The sequence below is a fragment of the Xiphophorus hellerii genome, chromosome 4, assembly GCF_003331165.1.
Source record: "Xiphophorus hellerii strain 12219 chromosome 4, Xiphophorus_hellerii-4.1, whole genome shotgun sequence".
Classification (NCBI taxonomy): Eukaryota; Metazoa; Chordata; class Actinopteri; order Cyprinodontiformes; family Poeciliidae; genus Xiphophorus; species Xiphophorus hellerii.
In genome coordinates, this window is record NC_045675.1 from 7,171,645 (window position 1) to 7,192,146 (window position 20,502).

At 40.0% G+C, this 20,502-nt stretch overlaps 1 protein-coding gene and 1 long non-coding RNA gene across 2 annotated transcripts in view; one reads left to right on the top strand and one right to left on the bottom strand.

Annotated features, from left to right (window-relative positions):
* LOC116718978 (uncharacterized) overlaps window positions 1–20,502 on the bottom strand; it is a 101,784-nt gene that overhangs the window by 39,790 nt on the left and 41,492 nt on the right. The gene's annotated exons all lie outside the window — the stretch shown is intronic.
* LOC116718977 (ribonuclease P protein subunit p25-like) lies at window positions 9,127–11,376 on the top strand. The gene is made up of 2 exons (XM_032561298.1): window positions 9,127–9,479; window positions 9,651–11,376. The coding sequence occupies exon 2, from the start codon at window positions 9,981–9,983 to the stop codon at window positions 10,818–10,820; it is 840 nt and encodes a 279-aa protein (XP_032417189.1). The 5' UTR covers window positions 9,127–9,479; window positions 9,651–9,980; the 3' UTR covers window positions 10,821–11,376.

Here is a 20,502-nt window from a genome sequence, read left to right on the forward strand (position 1 = left end):
AAGATTTGGAAAACTGCAAGTTAGCTTGCAAGCAAAAATTTTAAAAAGCCCCATTGTTCGTATGACAGAACACAAAACTGCATTGATGTTTTAGTAGTTTTCTTATATTGTTTTTGATTTTTATGTCTTGTTTTTAATTAGTACAGTTTATATCTCCTTATAAAAACGGTGCTTTAGAATAAAATATTCCTGTATTGAGTGGGCTTAGACTGAAAATTATTGAAACTCATAAAATTTTGTTTATCCACTACAAACTAACATGTCACAGTCAGTTTCCCAATTGGTTTTCCTATTTTGTTGTAAATTGTAAGTCAACCATTTACAAATTGGTTTTCTTACAACCAAAGGATGAAGCCTCTAGTTCATATTTGTTCTTCATTAGATTTATTTATGGTGTATGGCTGCAGAAAACACTGTGTCATGAACACGGCTAGAAACATTTGCCAATTCCTGTTATTACAAGTGACTTCAGGCTGTTTTGTGTGAAAGTTTACTTCAAAATATTGATAGTCACAAGTATTTGTACTTGTTTAGAATGTGTAGCTTCCCATTTAGGCGTTCTCCAGTGTGTCCGGCCATTGCCCATTAAACAAATATGCGTACTATGTCTCGTTTGTGGCATATCACAACCATGCATGACCTGCCCCGCAAGGTTGTGAGGGAGCATTTACAAAGTGAACATTTCACTTCAAAAATATTTATTAAATTACCAAACTCATTCTGCAGTTAAGAAGACACTAACTGATGCATGTACACTGCAAGGCAGCCAGTGTTCAGGGGGCAAAGGAACAAAGTTAATTTATGGTGCATGTTTTCAAATTGGGACCTGAAATTAGTAAAATATTGATTTTTGGAAACTGTTCATAACCAAACTCACCTAAGCCATCATTACCGATTATACCATTTACAGATATTCTTAGGAGCTGACTGAAAAATAATTTATATATGTCAGAACAAGCAATCCTCAATTGACTGACATGAGAGATTCAAGGATTTTCCAAACATTTATAAAAGAATCAAAAGCAACACTCCAGGTATGTGTTTGAGGAGAGAATAACATTACAACATAAATTAAAGCTCAAAAAGTCGATTTCACATGTGTCCCAAAAAAGCACAAACAAAAGAAACTTGGGAGGGAGCAAACTTCTCTTTTTATAATATTACATAAAAAGAAGCTGCTTTCCTAATTATAACTAAAGCAGCTTCAAGAACAAAAAAAAAAAGATTTAGTTTTTGAGATTCCAGAAATTAGTGTGAAGATACAGTATTTCAATCACAAAAATGTTTTGGGTTGAATTTTCGCCTCTTAGACAGACGAGACTGTTAGAATCTCATAGAATTTCTCTTAGACATGAGTGATTAATTTATGTAAATGGAACCTAGCTAAAAGATACATTAAGCTATATAAAACAGTACTTCTAAATTAGCAAAAACTGAACTACATTGTACTTTGCTCTATCATAATGTTTGCTCAATCACAATGTAAGACCAGTGTGAGGCAAATAAAGTTCCTGTCAACTGTGTTATTTTTTCAGTTAAATCAAACACAATTTCATGGTTGACAAGGCAGAAGAGGATTAACACCCAATTTATATACCTTTAAATGAAAGTGTTAATGCTTAACTTCTAATCCTCCCAGCCCTCCAGGCACGGATGTGTTCAGTCTGCTAGTTTGACTCAAAATGTACCAACTGGCCCGAATAGCTGATGAATAAAATTAAGACTGGGGGAGTGCAAAGGCTACAGGGAAATCAAGAGTTGTTGTACCCAGCAGCCAGAAGAGGAACTTGACAGTGTCAAAGGATTATGTACTGTGGGACTAACAATACTAATGGCACTTCTTTTGCATTATGATAATTGCCAAGACAAAATTGCCACGTAATTCCTCCCTGTTTCTAATTATTGGGCTCTTCAATGCAAGCAGGCAGTGGGAGCAGAGCATTGGCAGGCAATTAAACTCCTGCAATTATGGTTCTATTGTAAAGCAGAGCTTTACCAAAGATTTGTAGGGCAGAGAATGATTGCTCACTGATGCAATTAAATGCAGAATAAAACTTCCACAGACCTCTGAACATATTCTATAAAGTTAACCTCTGTGTTTTCTAACATCAGTCATCAAGCAAGAGACCTGAACAGGGTCTTTATAGAGGTCGACTCAACGAGTGACACTGTGACACAGAATACCTAATCTGCATGTAATCTCTTTACTATGTTCTCTTAGCCAAATCACCCTCTTGGTTTTTCCTTATGATTTACTAATTTATATAACTAAATTAGTAGATAAAGTAAAAACAGGAATTTGAATAGAATATTTTCATGGCATGCTGGGTTGGATTAGTTCTTCCTCCCCTAGCGTGTCAGATTGTGCTTTGACCTGATGCAAATATGTGCACTAGGAAGTTTAGGGCTATGAACAGTTGATTACAGAGGAGCATGGCCATCTGGAAACTCAGTGACAGAGAGACCAGGGGAAACAAACAGACACACTCTTTCCTCATGTTCCTGTTGAAAAGCCAATGATTCAGTGCACTGTTGTCAATAAGGTTGGGTTAGGGTACAACATTAAACAAAAAACACACTAAACAGTAACAGTCAAAACTTTACCATTAGCCAACTATAAGAGATTTTAAAAAATTTTCACACTGGGTAAATATTGATGAAATTTATGAGGCATTCCTAAATTAAGGAAAGAATGGCCTCTTATTTTGCATCAATTTTTATGCTTGATGTAAACAAACATCCGTAGCAATCAGTTGAAAGCTCACAAGCAGTAAAGTCAAGATTCTGCTAACTTGTTAATTTGGAATGAACAAGTATTCAAAAGTGTTCGCTCATTTACAGATTTTTTTTGGCATCTGCTTTTTTGTCAATACTTTAATGATTCACCATCAAGTAAAATTTTAATCTGAGTAAGAAAGGCTGACTAAATGGAAGTATTGGGGTTTTTTTTACATTATAATGTAATTTATTAAGGGAATAAGTTACCCAAAACAACTTGCCCCCCTTGTGAAATTAAAGGTGATTTAACTATAATTTACCACATTTTTGGTGGCCTTTTACTCATCAAACCCAGACCTGACTACTTTTCTCCAATCAGTAAATAACTTCAATGCAATCTGTCAGCTAATATGAAGTATGTTCTACAATCTCAAAAAGCAAAATCTAAATATATTTAAAAACAGACGAGGCACAAATTCATTGATAGTCATCAGTCTGGAAAATATTGGATGGTGTTCATTTCTAAAACAAACAAAAAAAAACAAAGAATTGAACCTAAACAGTTTACACAAGTTATGTGAGCTTACCTTGTATTCAGAGCTTGAATACAAGCTGGCCTTATAGACTGCCGTTCGACATAAATCTCTTATGTTTTCCTGAAAAGCAAATGGATTACATTTTGGATACAAACTGAAAGCTTTGGAAACAAAGGCTACTTTGATTAAATTCTTTTTTAGATCTTCTAGGGCAGTTTCAATTAAAACATTTGACACAATTATCTTATCCTGCAGACTTAATGAAAGCAGTGTTATTGCGCTCACTAACGAGACAAAAAAACTATCAACTTAATCTCTAGCTTTAGTATTGGGTCTGCACCAATTGGATAGATAAGAACATTTTTAATTACTTTACGGTTGGGACAGTGTTGGTCTTATTAAGATTAGCTTAAAATGTAGCAAACAGAATAGACACAAGCTAATATCATTGCCATCACACTATGCATATCTCCCTTGCATTTCAATGGTTTATGAAGATACATTACTTTAAGAAAAAAATACTTCATAATTTTCTTTCTACACACCTAATACTGTACCATGTAAGTTGATTTCTAGTTAAGCCAGGCTGCCTTACATTTTTAGACATGTTAAAATATTCCGTTGCATGAGCATTGGGACTTATAGGCACCATATATACTGCACAAATGTGACACTGATACAAAATCTTTATTGATTTGGCAATGCACAAAATGCAGAAAACAACCCAATCTAAACTTCAAGGTCAGTCCTGACTTCTGGTTTCTATTAGAAAATCCCAAAGTCTCAAATTTCAGATCTCAGGAATCTAGAGTTTATGGGGAAGAACTCATCATGAAAGAAATAAATGAACAAAAACAAAAATACAAAAAAAGATTGTAATGTTATTTACAATACATTTCATAATGTATTCAAGATGTACTTCAAAAAGTCACCAAATTATCATTGAAGCTAAAATATATTTCTTGGCTGCAGTGTCAAAGTTTCAAACATGTTTATGGGTTGCAATATTTTTCAAATGACTCAAAAGATTACACATTTTAAAAATCCTCAATTCCCTAAATACCATTTCCCAGGAAGTGATGCATCCACAAGATATGTTTATAGTTGCACAACATAGTTGTGTTTACATTAACTGTGATGGAAAGAGACAAGAGATAATAAGCACAAAAGGTAAAATACCCAAAGTACTTGAAGTTAAGGTAGCTGCTGAATTTCCTTTAAGGCAAATCATGTTTGCTTAGCTAACAACAGCATTAAGAATATGTTTTTAGGTTAATTTTACAAAACAGCATTTTCAAAGCTACAAGTAGATAATTGCTATGTTTTATCTGAAAGGCAGTGTTTTTACTGTGCTAAAACTAACAATAAAAGCAAACCTCTTATAGTGAAACAAATATGGAGGGAAAAGAACATGAAGAGACATTTATAATGAAATTAAATGTATCAGATAGCAGCATGGAGGTTGTGAAGAAACTCTTCTTCCACACTGATTTCTCTTTGTTCAGACTAGAGCAGTTTAATAGATATCTCTGAGCTCCATTATTATCTGTAGCATCACAAATTTCAACAAATTTTGTCTTTGAGTTAGGCGCATTCCAATGTTCTTCGAAGCATGCAATGGAAATTTGTTTATTTTAAAGTTCAGTAGATTTGGTGCCACATTTGGTATGGAAGCCCTTGTAAAAGCTTTACCCAAAGACGTAATCAAACTATTGTTGGTATCGGATCAGTCTGAATTGCCATGAACAAACCTGAGTCCCGATGTGAGTAAGAGAAGCTTCAAATGATCAGTTGTAATAATTGAGATGAAACCTCTTGGCTCTGAACTTGTTTACGCACAAATTTACAACACAGATGAAGGAGAAAACAAGTTATATGTTAACAAAGCTCAGGTATTTTTCATAATTGGGTCGAATTTCACATTTTCATCTTAGTCTAACATAAATTTGACTGTAATTATTTTGCTGTCAAATAAATATTTTATGAAGAAGAAAGATTTAGATATGAGATCTCATTAGATCTCAATAGAGTGAGCTATTTAAATAGTCATATAAAATGAAATTGTATTTCCTGCAATGTGTAATATTAAACCAGACAATCTGTCAAGCTAAATAGATTTAATCATTACAACTTAGATCATTTTATTTACCTCAAATACAATAAAATTGACAATGTTCCAAACAGAGTTTTCTAGAATGAAAATAATAAGGTCAATCAAAATTAAAAAATACATTGACAGTGTAGAGAGCTCTTAAACCCACAATGAAAACACAACACAATTAATGAGTAGCCTCTCTCTATACGCAAACAGTTCTGGTTGCTATGGAATCCTTATGAGCAACCTACATTTTACGTATTATGGTATGTTTAGTGGCTCATCTGTAAATACACAGAAATTGGTTTAAATCTGCAAAATTCAGGAAGACCTCTGAGGCTTTCATTAGCTTTTTGCATTCATTATAACACGGCAAATTAATTCTTAATGTAATTGATCAAAACATTTTTTATCAAGTCCATTAACTTTCACCCTGAGGCCAGACAAAACACGAGCAATAAACACATGCTGTTTTTAAATGCCACTGCCACCGGAAATTAAAGATAGTACAATTAATCAAAAATGTCTGTGAATCCAACAAACCTAAAAGCATGAGCCATTTTGGTTAAACTTCTCCTATTTCAATTGAATGTGCAGGCAGAAATCCTCCCTTTTATATCTGAGTGAGCCTATAAAAAGAAATCCAAACATTTGCTTTAAGGTGCAACTGCTTTGAAACACTATTACAGCTAAGTTCAAATGCTTCCTTCATTTTCTTCTCTTTTTTTGCTACTTTGTATCTATTTTTTCAGGTAGTACTATTTATTTATAAATTAATATTTTTTTCTGTATAATCGCATCATTTTCTGCCGCCTCCTACCTGTGGCTCTTTCATGCCCCTCAGTTGTCTGTCATGTTTTTTTCCAAAAACATCTTCAGTGAAAGTTTCCTGGTCCTATGTGTGACACATCTGCATTGCAGCACTGACTGTATAAAGCAGCAGCTGGAGGACAAGAGATGGAGACGCATGAGTGGCTTGAGACGGAGGATTAGAGAGACTTATCAGTCATTTACCGAAATAACAGAAGTCTGAGTGACAGGAAAACGCCAATTTATGCATTGTTTGTTTGCCAGTGTTCTTGCTTTTGACGTGAAAAACATGCCAATTTAAACGTTAACAGACTAATACAAATATAACCATTTGCACCTCAAAGTGCTGTCACAGGGAAATCAAAGAGAGGGTCATCCACCCCCTCTTTCCCGCGAGCCTCTGAGCTCCGCCGTTATTAATGGCGTCATCATTTTTCCTCTGCTCACTCTATTTCCTTTTTGATAGTGGGGCCTGCTTCATCGTGTTCTGTCATGTTTCTGTAATTGCTCCAACAGCTTGCCTTATGCTGAGTATAAAGTTTGTGTGAGAGCGCGTGCAGGGGTGAGCGTGCGTGTGGGCTTGTGCATATGCGTGTGGGTGTGGATGTTCCACAGTCCCCCCCCCCCACAAGGGCCGGCTGTGAGTTTGTGGGGCAGAACCAAGCTGCGGGCGAGCTCCACACAGAGTGAAATGACAGCCTCCAGGCCACCATTGGTTGATGACCGTGAAAACACTTGCAGTTAACGTAAAGTGAGAGACCGGCTGTCACAGTGAGACACTGTGGTTACGTGCAGCACAACAAGCTGCTACAACTCGACTCTGCAGTGATGTTACAAATAGTTTGAAGCCTAATAATTTACAACATCATCCATTTCAGACACCCGAAATACAAAGTCAGGAGGCATGGGAGAAAAGAGTCATTCGTATTTGTCAAATCTTTTCCGAACAAATGGTTTTCTTTACTTAAATCCTAGAGGGGTATAAGGAAAAAGCCGAAGGTGGTTGATGAACGACGGCAGTGGAGTCAGCGTGCTGGAGAGAATTCCAAGATTGTCACAAATGCCAACCAAGGTCAGATAAAGTGAAGAGTAAGTGCTTAGAGAGCTACGGGGGCAGAGGCCAGAAATGTGGAGGAGGTGTAAAAACTTGGGTGACCAAGCATGAGCACCATCTCAACCCGTCATTAAACGAAGGCACTTAAAGGAAAAAGGCTCCTCTTACAAAGGTCGATACGCTGCACTTTCACATGTTTCGGCTTCGAAGAGTTTCACAATTATTTCATCGAAACGGAAGAAAACATATTTTCTCCAGCAGAAACCACCATGTGATTCATCCCATTCCCACAAGAAAACAGTTTCCTGTTTTCATACCTAATCCGTGAAATAATACCCAAACGTCATGTAATAGGGAAAAAAAAGAATCAATAATTAGAGGGCATAATTTTTAACCTCTCTGTGTTTAAATTAGATTTCTTTTACCCGTTGTCTTTTTCCACGGCTTTCATGCCTTCCTTCTGTCATTTTGAACATACACATATGTGTGCACACATAAACACAGTTTATTATGCAGTAACATTACCAGATCCCCTTAGGCAGCTGTGCATCTCTGTATGACTGATGAGGGTAATTTCTCCCAAACAACAGAATGATCACTTTAGTGGTGAGTGCGACAGACACCCCCCTCCTCCCGTTGTCTTCTTTCTCCCTCTTTCCTTTTAGCTTACAAAAAGGCAAGAAAAAGACAGACATTTGTTACCCTGTCTCATGCAGAGCCTGGAATGCTTTCAGAGATGAATAGCGCCGCTGTCTTACATAAATGAATTTACCAACAACAAAAACCAGTAAATCATTCAAACAGATCTAACAAATCTACACATCTTCTGCTTAAATTCAGGCTCCGCTAATAAAAGAGGTTTCCACTTTAGCTGTGGGACTTGGGGGGAGTTTCCTTATTTTTTTCCTTGATTACCATAGAGATCCAATATAATACACATGCCAGTGTGAATTAGGCTCATATTATGGACCGAGAAAGTCACAGTGAGTTTATACTGTGCGTGCACTACTGCACACCAGGGGATGTACAGAGCAGAGAGTAGTTAGGACTTGTCTGTTTCTCTCTCTCTCAACCTTATAGGTTCAGCCTCAGTGGGCTGTCTTTACTCATTCTTTTATCTGTCAGTCACACACAAAAACAAATCCACCTGTCGACCAGGAGACTGGGCTGAACAGGGCAACGGCACAGCTGTCGAGGCTCGGCTCGGAACAGTAGGGTGCGAGCCAGCGCCCTCCACTGGTGACAGAAAGTCCATTAGGACACTTATTACTTCACCTGTCAGCGCTATCTTTTCACTTGCACCCATAAGCCAGCCTAATGATAACGGTTACGATTACAGCACCTTGAGCATGGCAGTCATGCTTCCATGCTTTTTGTGGTCCTTGTGCCCTTGATCACAAGGGCTCCCCCAGCTTGTGACAATATAGCAATCCATGCGTTAAGAGACAGACATTTTTACCGCGCCACTTGATTGCCCCAACAATGAAGCTATTAATGTTGCATTATGTAAATTGAAATGGCCACAAACATCTAACAGGATAACGCCTAAGTACAGTGCAATTTAATGCTGCTGACTTTCAGCAGCCCTTTGAAGGATGTTTTCAATTATAACACAGCTAATTTAATTCATTGTTTCGCAGCTGAAAATGCATTTTTAAAGCTTGACTGACTCTCTATTTCAGAACTCAGGTTTAATCAGTCATGTACATTAAACACTGGAACGTCCTCTAAAGAGATTGACAAAGTTGCCGGGGATCTGCATTCCAGGTTTTAAAGGGACGCAGTAGCCCTTCCCTTTTCTTTTCCCTCAGATGGCAGGCTTCAGTTGTGGAGGGGAGGGTGTTCGTCAAAAAGATGAAAAGACCTGCGCCTTTAAGAGGGCTGTCTCCCCTTTCCCTCTTGCTCCCCCTCAGCCACACAGACACTCCTCCTGTGAGCATTTGTGAGGCAGCTCCTGTCCCTTATGTCTCTTTGTAGGGAACAGAGCAGACTTCCCAGAGCATCACTGAAGACAAGATACAACTCTGGGGACTACACCCGAGCTGCACACCTCTGTGCAGCCCTGGTCTCAGCTGCAGCGGATTCCAGAGTGGGCACGTGGAGAGGAAAGACAGACCAACTTGAGCTGGAGGAACATAATTCAGAAGTCTTAAGGAATAAGTGGAAAATAAAAATACAAACTATCCTAGAGGTCACTTCTGAAATGAAGAGAAGATGATCAGCAGGGCAGACTCATCAGCGCTGGATTGGACCGCAAAAGAAAAAGGTGGAGTCCTGATAAGAGCTTTCAGTTTCTCTTTTAAAAAGTTTTGTTAAAGAAGACTCGAAGCACACTGTAGTATGTGCAGAAATTAAGATACAATTGCTAGTAATAAATGTAACAGAAGGAAAGGCTAATTTTACCTTCCAGTGTTTTTTTTTTTTTGTCTTTTCATAGGAATCTGGAACACATTCCGAAAAGACATTGATGGTTTGAAAATGAGCAGCTCTTTAAAGAACATCTTGAAAGGTCCCACCAGTGCTTTTAACTCATCAGTCAGGCGTTTATCTTATTTCTCCAGCTTTCTCTGAGAGGGGACATTAAAGACTTTGTTGATAGCGCTCTTGGGGAGTGAGTAATATTTCTCATATGAAGTCTTAAAACTTTACAGCTGTTGACTGGAAGGAGAACTGCCAAGTGCATAAGAAAATTATGTTATGGTGTACTCTATGAGGGAGACGTGTGTGTCTGGACTAACAATTCGTTGACACACGAGGGACTGCAGAAATGTTTACGGGATGTGGAGTGTTTAGTGGCCATAACCAGTGCTTGGCTAACAACAATGTCAAACCCCAACCAGGACTGGAGGTAAAGAGACCAAACCAAACTGCCAATGGAGTAATTCAGGGGACTTGCCCCTTTTATCAGGGTCAAACTTACACAAACGCTGTAATGCAGCCAGCAGTGTTCAACAGTGATTCTAATCCGCTAAAACCTTCAGTGTTGCCAGCTTCTCCAACAGCAGTTAAACTAGGCCAGGAAGGTTTCAAAAAAGTTGGCCGCATTGAGGAGGACAGCCCCTGTCCCTTTCCAGGTCTGGCTGCTGGGGTGCTGGAGATGCGTGTCAAGGAGGGTAGCAAGATTCGCAACCTAATGGGATTTGCTATGGCTCGGATGCAAGGAGAAAAGACTGGAAGTGCGGTGGGTGGAACCGTTACCGGGCTCAGGCAGGTTGTCTTTACTGGGTCAGGTCGCGCGGTCACAAAGACGATAACTTGTGCTGAGATTATGAAACGGAAAGTGGGCTGCCTGCATCAGATGACCAAGCTAAGGTACAAAGTGGTGAAAGAAGTGTGGGAGAGCAACCAGGGGGCGGCATCTGAGATGACGGTGCACAGGACTGTACCTTCCATCAGCATCCTTCTTTCTAAGGATCCTCTGGATCCACAAGAGCCAGGTTATCAGCCTCCAGAGACTCTAAGTGCATTGTGGGAGGACAGAGCAGGGACTGAGCCTTCAGCACAAACAACATACAAGAGACCTCTTGGACAATTGCCATACAGCGGCTTCCCTCACTGTAAGAAGCTGTGCTTGGAGGAAGAGGTCTCAGTCCTTCCTCCTAACTGACTGGCTAAACCCTTGTCACAGTGGAGAGGATTGAATCAGCAAAGTTCATTTGGCGCTGCACTCCAGTCTAGCACAATGCTGAGACAATCAGAACATTCACTCAGTCAGAACAGTGCTTTCTTAGAAGAACTGAATCCCAAATTCAAGCCTCAGTAGGTCAGTTTGACTGAGATTGAAAAGCTTGCTTCTGTACAAAGAGCACTCACAGAACAGATTTATGGCCTCCGACATCACTACTGTGATAATGTGTGCTTTTACTGTGTGATGATGAACAGAATGAAATCATAACCCACAATGACAACAACATCAAAATGAAGCCATTGATTGCCCAAGTCAACTATGTTTGAGTTGTGGATAAAACTACTTCTTGGTATGAAAACCTTTTGTTCATAAGTACTCTGAAATTGAGCTTTTCAAATGAAGAAATAAATAAAAGCAATTTTGTAAAAGAAATAAACAGAAAGTATTGGTGGTATAATAAATGAAAAAATGTGCCATTTTAGTTTGTCTGACTATCAATCTTCCCACAAAAATAAACATTTTCTTTCCAAATTAAGTTTTCTTTTGCATTTTATCTTTTTATTCATACATCACTATGCAAAGCTCTAATGGAACAAAAAAAAAAAATCACAGTGTGCTGATGTTTTGATAAGAGTACCAGCAGTGAAATTTGTCTGTAGAAAAGCTGATTTAATGACAAAGCTGTTGATAAGGACCAAACCAACCCAGCCTGACAGAAATGCCAGGGGGAGAAATACAGGCAGAGATTATCATTAAGATAACTATATAACATCACACAACACAGAGGAGAAAAAGGATTTAAACTAGGCTTGACAGAGCTTTACACTGCACTGTTGCTGCAAAATATGAAACCAAGGCAATAAGGTACACTCCTTTTCATTTCGGCCTGCAGGCCTTCCTGTACAGCAGCGCATCTTTTGTCATCTTTTTTTTCTCCTCTCAATCATCTTCTATTTCTCAAGAAAATATCACACAGAAAACGCAGGTGTATACAGAGGCAAAATTTTAAACAGTGACATGCAGCTTCTGAGAAGAAAATAAATGGAATAGATGCTGACTTTTCAAGTTGCTTTTTTATGCATCGCTATTCTGCGTTTATTTTATTTGGATGTTATTACAGTGGCAACAGCGATATTGCAAACGTTTCAACAGAAAGTGCTGATATTTGCAGCAATGATGGAGAATGGCCTGCAGAGAAAAAGAAAAAGCTATAAGGAAATAAAAATTGCATTATATTGTGTTTATTGTAGCTTTTTTGCTGCTTAAACTTCTTGATCATTTTAATTATCAGTTTACAACCTTTTTCTACTTTTTTCATATTTTCCCTTGGCGATATTCTTCAAATGCAGTAGCAGTCACAGTAAAAAAAAAAAGGTTTTTGAGGCAATACTATTTCATTTAAATATGTGAAAAAACATCTTCAGACTCTTGAATCACATTTATTTTACAAAACCATAAAGAATCTAAAATACATCAAAGTGACCACAAAGTCTTTAACTGTTTTTGGTCGCAAAAAAGTGATCACTTGCCCGCTCAATCCCATTAAATGAATCAGAGCAAAGCAGAACGACCAAGGTTGAAGAAGAAATGCTGCGACTGCAAAACAGCTCACATGAAGCAAACTGTGTGTCCTCAAGACTGCCGGAAGGTTATCATTTTAGGTCACCGTTATCACAGAGTTAACAGCTTTCACCCAGGAGCCTATGGGCCAGCCAGTCTGAAGTCCGGGTCAAAAAAAAAAAAAAAAGAAAAAAAAGATAATCCCTACAAGTAAATTTCAAATCGACCTGCATTTGTTATCATTCATTGAGGATTCAGGACCAACTGTGAAATGCAGACGGGTAATTAGGGATAACGGCAAAGCGTTACCTGAGTGAGAGAACAGATAAAACATACTGACAAAAACATTATCCCAGAGCTAAATCCAATGTGGCTGCCGCGAAATAGGTTGGTGGAGGAGTCAAATAGGTGCATTATAGGATTGTGGACAAGGTTATTCACATACTGTGAGTCTGTTTGCCAGTATTGTTTGTTTTCAAAAGTGTGTATAAGGCAATACAGACATAAATAGAAAAAGAAAATGCAATTCAGTGTGACCTTAGAAATGCAAAGTATTTAAACAGAGAGGAGAAAATACTTTAATCATGCATTTTGACTTTGAAACAAATTGAAGGAAAGTGAATGAAAGTAAATTATTGAATTGTTTTGAAACTGAATTTGGACTGAACCAGATTATACAGCTGCCCATAAATCTGACCTGTTTGAATATATATTCACTTTAATTCAGCAATTTAAATAAACTGAATAAAATTCTTACAAAATTTTTACTGAAACACAGAAGAAAGGTGGTGTTTTCATTATCTTTGTTTACTTTCAAGAGTATAATTCAAGTTAAACATATTGTGCGGCTTTAATATGCAGCAAACTGTATAACAGATAGCATTATGAAAAAAAGATAGGTGGACACAGCAGTAACATTTTGTTGACCAAAGTCAGTAAGTAACTGCGTGCCCTGAATGTGAATAAATTTGTTGTAAAGTTAACATAAAGAAAGTGTTGGCACTCCATTTCTTCCCTCTCTGCCTCTGCAGCAGATGAGAGTGAGGTCTTTGGGATGGCGTGGGAGTTCGCTATCTCCCAGCCTCCAGATGGCTCCGTCTTCTCTTATCTAGAAGAATGGGTGCCGCCTCAATTTTTCAACTCGCCTTATCTGGGAATCCTTTAAATTGAATATTTACTGGGCCTGTGTTTTCTGCAAGCGTTGGCCCTCAGAAGTCGACATTCCTTTTGCTTGTTCAGACAGGGCAAAAGGTTTTTCTCGCTCACACACTTCCATTGTCCGTTTTGTCAAGCAATAGGACAGTGATTGATTATGTGATTGCTGGAAGAGAATGGAAGGTTAAGCAGTTAGGCTGAGAGCTGGAGGGGGGCAATGTAACAAATAGCCAGAGAGGGAATATGAGGAACAATAGAAAAATGTACATTACCCAAACATGACATCAGGCACCTTCAGTTTATGTCAGGGGCAAAATAAAATATATTAATCATTTTCTAAACAGTCTATTGTTTCATGCACAGCATACACAAGAGGATAAGAGAACCCTTAAGCAGCCATTGAAAACATCTTATTGCCATTTGACTGGCTGTGGTCTATCTGCATAAACAAGCTGTGCCACAGCTACTCCCTGGTAAGTGTCTGGAAATGTCTTTTCAAAACCATTTTGTGAAATGTCTCCATGTTGGATTAATCAGTGCAGCTGAGGATGTAATTGCTGTGCTGAAGTGAAAGCTGTAAGAACAGATAATGAACACTAACTCCATGGCTGCCAGAATCCAGGGCAAAAAAATAGAAAATGGCAAGTTTGAGCATAAGAATGTCTTCAGCATAATTTAAACAGAAGGCATAAATAGGTCCACTATATTTACACACATAATGATCATTTAAAAAATATTAAGGGATCAGTAGGTCTAAAAATGCATGTTATTACAACATGCAACAACTTTAAAATAATTCCTTGTGCTTTGAGGCTTTTCCCAAACTTTTAAAATTATCTGAGATTTTGTTTATATATTTAGTAGATGCTTGTTCTGTTACCAAGCCATGGTGCTTGGCTAATTTATATGTACATGAATCTGAAACTCTTGGTATGCTATGAAAATGAAATGCAGGAGCTGAGTGTTGCTGCCCTCTAGTGAAGAAAGACGCTAAGAGTCACGAGTGCACAATTCAACTACAACATGTTCATAGCAAATCTCTGAAAGCTTAAACTGCAGTAGGTTTCAGTATAGTGCACCTATTTGTCTTTATGTACTGTAGCTATAAAAACAACAAAAAAAAGTTTAGAATTTGATTTCACCTATAAAAAGTATTTAAACAATATTTATACATTTCCAGTTCACAACAAATGATCTAAAGCCACTTTACAGAAAAGCCCAATTTAACCTCCTGAGACCCGGGCTTTTGTTTGATGTGCATTTTTTATGTCTCCTTACTATTTGGGATTAGTATGACCTAATTTTAGTTGAAATTAAATTTTAGCTTTCTATGTGCTTTTGAACTATGTCAAAACCAATGCCCTCATATAAGGACAATGGGTCTGTTTTTGCATATACATTTTTTCCTTGTCATTTGGGATTATAAGGACCCAATTAGCCTAAAAATGAAATTTTAGCTTTCTACAATAAGTGGTTATCTCAAAACCCAATGTCCTCAGATGATGACATTGGGTCTATCTGTGTGACGATAAGACCATTCAATCAATGTTATTATTTACATCTGTGTTTCACAGTATGTACATTTACTCTGCTTTCTGTCCAGACTTTCATAATGAAGACACCATTGGTTAACAAAGTACAAAACTTTATTTTATACTGTCAACAAACATAAAAGTGCAGATAAAAGTGTGCAGCTTTTGCATGGAAAAGTGCAAACTTTATGAACTTCATTATGAACATGTCATAGCGAGCTCAGTCATTAATTCAAGTATTCCTGCTTGCCTATGTGAAAGGCTTTGCATGGAAAAGTGCAACGTTTATGAGCATCATTATGAACGTGTCATAGCAAACTCAAACAATAATGTAATGATAAAAATGCACAATCTATTTCCTTGTAATAGGAAATAAAAACTTGCTCCACTGGCAAATTATTCTACTTATTTTTTAGTGAAAGTTCGCTTGAAACAAGTGGTGATTGTCTAAAAACAAGTTACTTTTTACAGGATGAGTCTTATTTTAAGTGTAATAAGACTTATTTTGACTAGAAATTAGACATTTTGACTAGAAATAACACAAATGCTCTTGGAAAAATTTTACGTTTTTGCACTGAAGGTAGACCTGATGTCCTTAAAGAAGTACGTCATGTTTACAGACGTTGTAGCTTGCTAATATTACTCAAATATATCAAATAAGCATGCCACGTGAAGCTACAGACATTATTGTGCATAAATAAACTAGTTTCAATCATAAAATTTGATTAGGATTTTTACCTTGTCCATGTTTCTGTCGGGAGCTGCCGTAGAAGACGTTCGCTGTCATCCCCGCCATGTTGTTTTTTTTCAAATGAGTGTAATTTCATTATGAGACCACTAGGTGGTGCAGGCAGGGCCCCCATATGAGGGCAATTGGTCAAAATTCTTACAAATTAAGTATCATGGTGCAGAACAGCAAAAATGTAATGTCCTCATATGAGGATGCAGGGTCTCAGGAGGTTAAGGCATAATATATTGACTTTTTTTTTTTTTTAACAAAGATTGTAAATTTATAATTACTATATTTTGCTACATTTGCAATCAAATGTTGCAGTGGCTGTAGCTGACTTTTTTATTGGATATGTTGTAGTCTTTCACCCTTGAACTTTAGCAGTATTGAAATAGAAGACTTTACAGGAACCATCATGTTCTGATTGTGCATTTATGAAGTAATTCTCATCTATGAGATAGTACTTCTCACTGTAACCCATCCAATCTGCAATGATCTCTGACAGTATTTTTAATTCAGTTAAAACACGTGCATTTTGGTTAAGAGGAGTGCAACCACACACATTGGATACAAGTAATGATATTATATCTCATTATTCAGTTCATTGTTTTCTGTTATCATTTTTTTTCTACCAGTTTGCTGCTGCAGAGGAGCCTCGTTTGAATCTGTTTATACAATATTCTCATGAACTCATTAGAGGAAAAGTTAATTGTTTGCAATGAGTATCTCTAATATGCTCACAATCAGAGGAAACATTTAACCCTTGTTGTTTTTCTTGAACATCAGAAACAAAGTCAACCATAAAGAAAGGGAGACACATACGTATGTACAATAACTTTCACACAGTGAATAAGTTATCATGTAGTTTGGGGAGAGTCACCATTTCCTTCTTTCTTTTTTTCAAAATATAAATACATAAATAAAATTATCACTCAGAATTTGTGTCTTTTAAAACTGTATTAACCTTCTTGTTAGAAGATCTATACTTTTAAGAATTTAAATGTAATTAACTGGATAAACAATTTAAAAATTGCATATGGAAATGTTAAGGTCTCAAATCACACATCTAGCGCATAGGTAATAGGATGAAGAATGTGTCTCTTGTGTTTCTAGTTACAACCCACACCAAGGTCGACAATATTACTAAACGGTTTGGTTAATTTCAATTCAAACAGTCTCTGCTGGGTTTCCACTCTGCACAGCAGGTGAATTGGTCGAGTAATATCAACACAGTTGTGATTGCTTCATTGAAGCAGTGGGTTGCTCCAATCAGAGCCGAGTCATTCTCCTCATTATAGTTTGCAAGGCCAAATCACAGTGGGTGGACCACTGAGTAAGACTTCACATTTTCTCTCTGAAATAATTGAAATTCATTTTTGGCACTCTGATGTTACCCCATCAACACCAGACTCTTTCACATTTGCACAGCTACCCATCATGCACTGACTATTCAAGTTCAAGGATGTGTAAAAGCAGAGAAAAAAAATTGTAACCTTGACTTTTGTAATCAAACATAGTGGCTAGGATAAGCTATGTTCCTTGTTTGGAATGAAAAATGTGTGTCTTTAAAAGAATTAAAGGTTCTTCACAGTGAATACTGGTGAAAATATTAGTGTGCAGATCTAGATATTATGCACACAAACTGCTTGATATTCTCTTTTTCAGAGAATTGCCTGAAATACTTTGTATGGTCATAGTATCCACGAAAAAGAGACGTTTATCTCAAGAGAAATTAAATAAAGGCTAAAATATAACAATTACATTACCCTCAAAAATATTCATTTAACTCTTTACATTTTGTCAACAAAATGTCAGATCTTTCTTGCACAACCATTGTAGTATTTTATGGGACATAATGTGACAGTAACACAATGTGTTGCACAATGTTACGTTCAAACAAAATGAGCCATTGGTTTTTAAAGATTTTGACAACTAATGTTGAACACATTTGTATTCAGCTCTCTTAACTTGGATACCCTTAAATAAAATCCACTGCTACTACCTGCCTTCAGAAGATAACAAATTTTTAAATAAATCCAAATGGCGCATAAATTGATCAATTGATCATTCTGTGAATGCCTTTTTAGAGAATGGCAGGGATAAAGAAGTGGAAAAGTTTAAATCAGAGTTAAATTATAATGCAATGTCCCAAGTTTGTACTGGAGAGTGCTCCTCCTGGGGACTCCCTTGTTCTGCTGGGGGACTTCAACGCTCACGTGGGCAATGACAGTGAGACCTGGAGGGGCGTGGTTGGGAGGAACGGCCCGCCCGACCTGAACTCGAGCGGTGTTCTGTTGCTGGACTTCTGTGCTCGCCATGGATTGTCCATAACGAACACCATGTTCAAGCATAAGGGTGTCCATATGTGCACTTGGCACCAGGACACCCTAGGCCGCAGTTCGATGATCGACTTTGTCATCGTTTCATCGGATCTGCGGCCGTATGTCTTGGACACTCGGGTGAAGAGAGGTGCGGAGCTGTCCACTGACCACTACCTGGTGGTGAGTTGGCTCCGGTGGTGGGGGCGAAAGCCGGTCAGACCTGGCAGGCCCAAACGTGTTGTGAGGGTCTGCTGGGAACGTCTGGCGGAATCCCCTGTGAGACGGAGCTTTAACTCCCATCTCCGGCAAAACTTCGAACACGTCCCGGGGGAGGTGGGGGACATGGAGTCTGAGTGGACCGTGTTCCGTGCCTCCATTGTCGAGGCGGCCGATCGGAGCTGTGGCCGCAAGGTTGTCGGTGCCTGTCGCGGCGGCAACCCTCGAACCCGCTGGTGGACACCTTCGGTGAGGGATGCCGTCAGGCTGAAGAAGGAGTCCTATCGGGCCTTTTTGGCCTGTGGGACTCCGGAAGCAGCTGATGGGTACCGGCGGGCGAAGCGGCATGCGGCTCGGGCGGTTGCTGAGGCAAAAACCCGGGCGTGGGAGGAGTTTGGAGAGGCCATGGAGAAAGACTTCCGTACGGCTTCGAGGCGATTCTGGTCCACCATCCGGCGTCTCAGGGGGGGGAAGCGGTGCAGCACCAACACTGTTTATAGTGGGGATGGTGTGCTGCTGACCTCTACTCGGGACGTTGTGGGCCGGTGGGCAGAGTACTTCGAAGACCTCCTCAATCCCACCAACATGCCTTCCACTGAGGAAGCGGAGCCTGGGGACTCTGGGTTAGGCTCTCCAATCTCTGGGGACGAGGTCGCCGAGGTGGTTAAAAAGCTCCTCGGTGGCAGGGCCCCGGGGGTGGATGAGATCCGCCCGGAGTTTCTTAAGGCTCTGGATGTTGTAGGGTTGTGTTGGTTGACGCGACTCTGCAATGTCGCATGGACATCGGGGGCAGTTCCCCTGGATTGGCAGACTGGGGTGGTGGTCCCCCTGTTCAAAAAGGGGGACCGGAGGGTGTGCTCCAATTATAGAGGGGTCACACTCTTAAGCCTCCCTGGCAAGGTCTATTCAGGGGTCCTGGAGAGGAGGGTCCGTCGGATAGTCGAACCTCGGATTCAGGAAGAGCAGTGTGGTTTTCGTCCTGGTCGTGGAACGCTGGACCAGCTCTACACCCTCGGCAGGGTCCTGGAGGGTGCATGGGAGTTCGCCCAACCAGTCTACATGTGTTTTGTGGACCTGGAGAAGGCGTTCGACCGTGTCCCTCGGGGAGCCCTGTGGGGGGTTCTCCGGGAGTATGGGGTACCGGGCCCTTTGATACGGGCTGTCAGGTCCCTGTATGACCGGTGTCAGAGTCTGGTCCGCATTGCCGGCAGTAAGTCGGGCTCGTTTCCGGTGAGAGTTGGACTCCGCCAGGGCTGCCCTTTGTCACCGATTCTGTTCATCACTTTCATGGACAGAATTTCTAGGCGCAGCCAAGGTGTTGAGGGGATCCGATTTGGTGGCCTTAGGATCTCATCTCTGCTTTTTGCAGACGATGTGGTCCTTTTGGCTTCATCAGATCGTGATCTGCAGCTCTCGCTGGAGCGGTTCGCAGCCGAGTGTGACGCGGCCGGGATGAGGATCAGTGCCTCCAAATCCGAGGCCATGGTCTTGAGCCGGAAAAGGGTAGAGTGCCTTCTCCGGGTCAGGGGGGGTGTCCTGCCCCAAGTGGAGGAGTTTAAGTATCTCGGGATCTTGTTCACGAATGGGGGAAGAAGGGAGCGGGAGATCGACAGGCGGATTGGCGCAGCGTCTGCTGTCAAGCGGGCGCTGTACCGGTCCGTCGTGGTGAAGAGAGAGCTGAGCCAAAAAGCGAAGCTCTCGATTTACCGGTCGATCTACGTTCCCACCCTCATCTATGGTCATGAGCTTTGGGTCATGACCGAAAGAACGAGATCGCGGATACAAGCGGCCGAAATGGGTTTTCTCCGTAGGGTGGCTGGGCTCTCCCTTAGAGATAGGGTGAGAAGCTCAGTCATCCGGGAGGGACTCAGAGTAGAGCCGCTGCTCCTTCACATCGAGAGGAGCCAGTTGAGGTGGCTCGGGCATCTGGTCAGGATGCCTCCTAGACGCCTCCCTGGTGAGGTGTTCCGGGCACGTCCCACCGGGAGGAGGCCCCGGGGAAGACCCAGGACACGCTGGAGGGACTATGTCTCTCGGCTGGCCTGGGAACGCCTCGGGATTCCCCCGGAGGAGCTAGAAGAAGTGGCTGGGGAGAGGGAAGTCTGGGCCTCCCTTCTGAAGCTGCTACCCCCGCGACCCGACCTCGG